At 38.8% G+C, this 5,196-nt stretch overlaps 1 protein-coding gene across 1 annotated transcript in view; it reads left to right on the forward strand.

Moving 5' to 3' along the window:
• Window positions 1-427: 427 nt before the first annotated feature.
• The window catches only part of MED6 (mediator complex subunit 6), a 7,188-nt gene continuing 2,419 nt past the window's right edge, over window positions 428-5,196 (forward strand). Inside the window, exons 1-4 of the mRNA XM_010088071.1 lie at window positions 428-589; window positions 1,610-1,701; window positions 4,281-4,363; window positions 5,038-5,146. Coding sequence (XP_010086373.1) covers window positions 561-589; window positions 1,610-1,701; window positions 4,281-4,363; window positions 5,038-5,146 — 313 coding nt within the window. The 5' untranslated portion in view covers window positions 428-560. The remainder of the gene's footprint in view (window positions 590-1,609; window positions 1,702-4,280; window positions 4,364-5,037; window positions 5,147-5,196) is intronic.

The raw sequence follows: 5,196 nt of genomic DNA on the forward strand, positions 1-5,196 counted from the left end.
ATGCTTTGGATTGTCTTTCTACTCAGCTAATGCTGCGGTTCATAAAATAAATGTATACAATACTACTGAGGAGGCATAGTATGATAATATTATATAGAGTATCAGAGCTAACTCCCACCAACACAGCACACGCACATGTGCACGCATCCTTCTCACCTTCTTGAGACTGGAGATATACCAGCAGCTAGTGGCCAAGGAAAGAAAAGTGCAATAGTAAAAAAAGACTATATTTCTATTGTGTACCTACAACAGAATGGCAGAAGGTTAAATGATGTCAATTATTATTTGAACTCTGTGAAACACGTTTTTAATTAGAACTGGTTTGTGTGAGGCTGTGTTCCACTTCCTTCCCCTGCTATACTCACTAACTGGTGGCAATTTGTAGTGTTTCTGGCTGCCTTGGTACTCAGTGTAGATTTCTCTTCCCAGATAATCTCTTGGGAATTTCCTGGGTTGACAGCTCCTGGATTCCCATATTAAACAATGGGAGTGTGTTGGACTATTTCTCGGAGCGAAGTAACCCATTCTATGACCGAACATGTAACAACGAAGTCGTCAAAATGCAGCGGATGACCTTGGACCATTTGAAGTAAGTTGTAATTTGCAACTGCTTGCTGTGCAGCGTCCTTTGTCCGTCCATCCAGAGGCTTTGATGGTTGAATGGAAGCATGCTGGGAGCCTCCTTCTGTTCTGTGCTTTTTAGTCCCACCACTTGCCAGGGAGCTTAGCTTTTTTTGTATTTAGATGTCTTCTACTTCTTCTTTTGCCATTTCAAGAAGATGTTAAGCATGAAGGAGTCTATGTATATCCTGAGATTCCAGTAAATCACCTTTTAGATATTTCTCTGAATTAGAAAAGCTGTCTTTTCTCATCTTTCCAGCTCAACAGAACCTGAGTAATGATAATGTAGTTAAATGTTTTTCTATGGTGAATAGGTTTTATGTTAGGGGATACTTTGAGTTCATAAACAGTTTGTGTTTCCATAACGTGATGGCTGTGTGCCATAATTAGTACATAATTCCTCCAAAAAGCTGGCTTTTTAGTATGGATAATAAAAGTAGTGAGTGTTGTAAATAAACTGATCACAGATGGTTGTGTAATGAGATTGCAGCACCCGCAAGTTAACTTTCTTTGCAGTTCCCCATCTGCTACAATGAGTACAAGTGAGGTATTTGAGAACTATTTAAAGACTTCGCAAGATGAGAAGGAGTGTGCAAGCTGAGCTGAAAGTTCATTGGTGAAGTCACTTGTGCTCAGCTGTGGTTGCAGAGAGGCTTTCTCATCAGATGTAGGTGGCCACAATATACACTGGTCCTTTGTTTCTGCGTTGAAGTGACACCTGTATGATGATAGATTGTGGTATCTTTCTAGCTATTTATTTGTCTGCTGATATGTTCTACTTAAATATTATGTCAAATGTTGCTGTGACTCCCTTTGATATGCAGCCAGGTTTTGACAGCTAGCTCAGGAAATCTTCTGCCTTTAGTTACTGTACTTTACACAGTAGTGTCAGAACTTCATCCCTTTGCTGCCAGGCCCTTTGGTAGCTCTGCACACCCTACAGATTTTACTTTGAGGGAGATATTTATTCTGGTTGCTTCTTTTTCAGCCAGATGGTTGGAGTGGAGTACATCCTTCTTCATGCTCAAGAGCCCATTCTCTTCATTATCAGAAAGCAGCAAAGGCAATCTCCAACACAAGGTAAGGTCACTCAGCTCTTGTCACTGTTGAGAAGGCCAATCAGTTAGTTGCTTTTGTCTGTTCCTAATTTCTGTTTAAGCACTTTTGGTTCCCCTTTCTGTCTTTATCTTCAAAAATTTACTAAAAGAGTATGAGGCTTTGTGGAGGGGTGGAGGTATTTTGTCTAGCAGAGTGACCTCTAGTGTGCTGATAGCAGGGATTGCCATCTTGTGGTGAGATGTGAAGAGTGCAACGAGAAAGGGCTGCCGTCTGGTATATTTTGCATGGGAAATTCATAATAGCATTCATGCCATGTTGTATTTATCTGTTAGGTGATGCAAGAGTTTTCATTCTAACCATTTGAATATAAAGCTAATTATATCTTTGTTTGAGGCTGATGAGCTTACTTTAATTTGAGGTAGTCATCTGAAGTGGCTAGTATGTGATTTATTTATTTAGGAGAACCATGATTTCCATTCATTAGGGAGAGGGATCATTCCATTCATGCTTCTGTTTATGTCGCCTCTCTTATTCTGTTCTATTTCCACCTTCAACTGTAGATTGGTTATACTGCTGAGTAGGGTCTTGTCAGTAGAAGTCAATGTGCTGTGTGAAGAATGACAATGAAATACTGCAAATACTTGTTGTTTTGGTTATTCCTCTGAGAACTTGAGTATTTTGGAATCACGAGGGAATCTTGTGACAACAGCACCACTCCTTACAGCGTCACTGATGACCTTTCCACGTTTTAAATGAAATACCCTAGCTTTTTTCCCATTTGCCTGCAACTGGCTTACTTATTCCTTTTTAACCTTAAATTTGTGTGTGTGTGATTAATTAAAAATGTAACCACATTTCAGTAGTTATTGGACTGTCTTCTGTGTTTACTGCATGTATATGTAAAATAATTTAGGTTATTTTAGAGTAAACTTTACAGAAAAGAAAGGAGGGGTTAATGCTAGTTATCTTTTAACTATTTTTTAGTGACTTAGGCTCTGGATATGCATTTTGGTCTTGTAAGGACTTTTCCGTGCCTAGCAATGCTTCTGATTTGCTTCTATCAGGTAATGGCCTCTTTATATTGCAGTTCCATACTCAAAAAGAACATATGAGTCCTCCTTTAATGGATTTTTCAAGTTGTTTCTTTATTAAGGGCTTTGAATCTAGCTTTCAAAGGGTGAGTATGGAACACAGCTCTTTTAATTTCTTGTTTTGACACTCTTTAAATCAAGAGTAAAGTTGAGGCTTCCACAGTGTGTTCAGACTTTTGCTGTAATGCAAACGTATGTTTGGTAGAACTTAACTGAGCCTTGTGTGGTAATGCTTTTCCCATCATGACTGTATGGTTTGTGCTGGATACCTTTCTTGAGTCACATAGTTCCCTAGCTCAAATGTTACCCGTGTGTTTCATTTGATCTTGGTACAAATATTAGTGTCTTTGAGACAGAGAGTGGGGATGGAAAACCAAAATTCAATGAGTTCACAGCTAGTGTTGTGTACTTGGTGCAGGCTTGTGTTATGACTTCTGTGTGTTTTTTTTAAAAAGTATATTCTAAATTCTTTAAGCCAAGTTTTTGCCTATTTGAAGTGGTTTTGGAAAAATCTTTACATCGAGTGATGAGGGAGAGTTACCTGTCTAGGAGAGTAGGCTGCTCTGGCGCAGAATGGTGAGACAGTAAAGCTGCTGTTCTATGTCGTGCTCTACTTCTACAGAAATGCCGAGAATCCTCTTTCTTCTGAGGAGAAGTGGGTATTGGCTGTAATGTGCACCCAGCTGTCTTGGTCTGTTAATTTAGGCAGGTGTCCAAGCTCCATAAAATGCAAGTACCGGATGAATTGGGTCCTGTCAGTAAAAAGGTTCAGACAGAATGTGTTAGTACAGATGGAGGAACTGGAACAAATGTGTACGCAGGTGAGATCCTTAGGAATACGACGCTGACAGCATCGCTGTAGCTTCTCAACTGAAGAATGTTTGTCAGAGAATTACAATTGTGATGTTCCTCTCCAGTGCAGCTCTAATGAACAAGAATTTTTGATGGGTCAGTAGAGGTTCCAAATCTGATTTAGCAAATGCCTTTGGAAGGTCATCTTTTTTTGGCAGAATGTTATTAATTTAGAAAGGCATGCTCTGTGTGTGCTTAGCTGCCATTGGGTCTGGTAGATCTAGCCAAGAGGACTGTACAAGTTGGAGAAAGCTGCGGCCAGACAAATGAGATGTTATGTTGTTGTGGGTTTCTACCGGTAGCAAAGGCAAGTGGAACTACTTCCAGTGCAGTTCACTTGACTCCTCTTGTGTAGCTCTGAAAACCCCAACTCCTGTAAGGTCAAGTATTTGTTTGCAGTAGGACAGGACTTAAAGCTGATGCCTTTCTGTCTGTAAAGAAGACCTTGTTTTGTGGTTTGTGGGGTTTTTTTTTCCCTTATCAGTCTGTTGCTGGAGTACACATAAAACACCTTAAAGGAAAAAGTTAAAAAGAGAAAATTTGGTGAGCAGATGAATAGTGCAATTTCTGCTGTTACTACTGAAATTCAGCAACAAATACACAGCCTTCAGACAGAGCTTTAAATTCACCCTGCTTTTTTTTTCTTTCTCCCCACAGTTATTCCATTGGCTGACTACTATATTATTGCTGGAGTGATTTATCAGGCACCTGACTTAGGGTCTGTCATTAACTCCAGAGTTGTAAGTGTTCTGTGCATTTAATGTATACCTGTTTGCACCTGCTTTTACTTTTAGTTGTCCCCTAGGCTGTTTCAATCCCTCCTTCACTGTTTTGAGGAAAGATCTTATGTAGTGTACAGTTATTTAAACCCCACTGGTTAAAATTGTGCATCCCACATGGAAATGAAAGATCTTGGGAGAATGCATTATTGTCAAAAAAGTAGGATACCTTGTTTAAGGATGAAGGATCAGAATAACTGAAGCTACACAATTGGGAGAACAACAAAATAATCAAAAGAAAAATTAGATGGCAAATAGATGTGGAATAGTAATTAAATACATATTCAGTGAAGCTTCTTTGGAATGTTAAGGTAATATTTCTCTGTAAATGAGGCTTATGTTTTCAAGTTAATGTGATATTTCTTTTTAAATTGTATACTTGGGTTTGTTTTATTTTCTTCTGTTCTAGTAAACTGCTTTTGCAAGTTTGTTTTTTTTCTGTAAGTTTAGAAAAGCACTTCAGAAAAGGTCTTGTTAAAGAGATTACATTCTTGGTCCAAAACTAGATGTTCCAAGTTCCCTTTCTGGAACAAAAATAAATATAGAATACTAACTTTAAAATCCCTGTTTTCAAAAATTTATACTGTATTTTCACCTTAAATTCTGAATGCTGCCTTATGTTCTTGTTCTGAAAGCTCACTGCAGTGCATGGAATTCAGTCTGCTTTTGAAGAAGCTATGTCCTACTGTCGCTATCACCCGTCCAAGGGCTACTGGTGGCATTTCAAAGATCAAGAAGAAAGAGGTATGATTCCTAGTTGCTCCTGCATACTTTGGGAGAGGGAAGGTAATGTA

The sequence above is a fragment of the Pterocles gutturalis genome, unplaced genomic scaffold, assembly GCF_000699245.1.
Source record: "Pterocles gutturalis isolate BGI_N339 unplaced genomic scaffold, ASM69924v1 scaffold51186, whole genome shotgun sequence".
NCBI lineage: Eukaryota > Metazoa > Chordata > Aves > Pterocliformes > Pteroclidae > Pterocles > Pterocles gutturalis.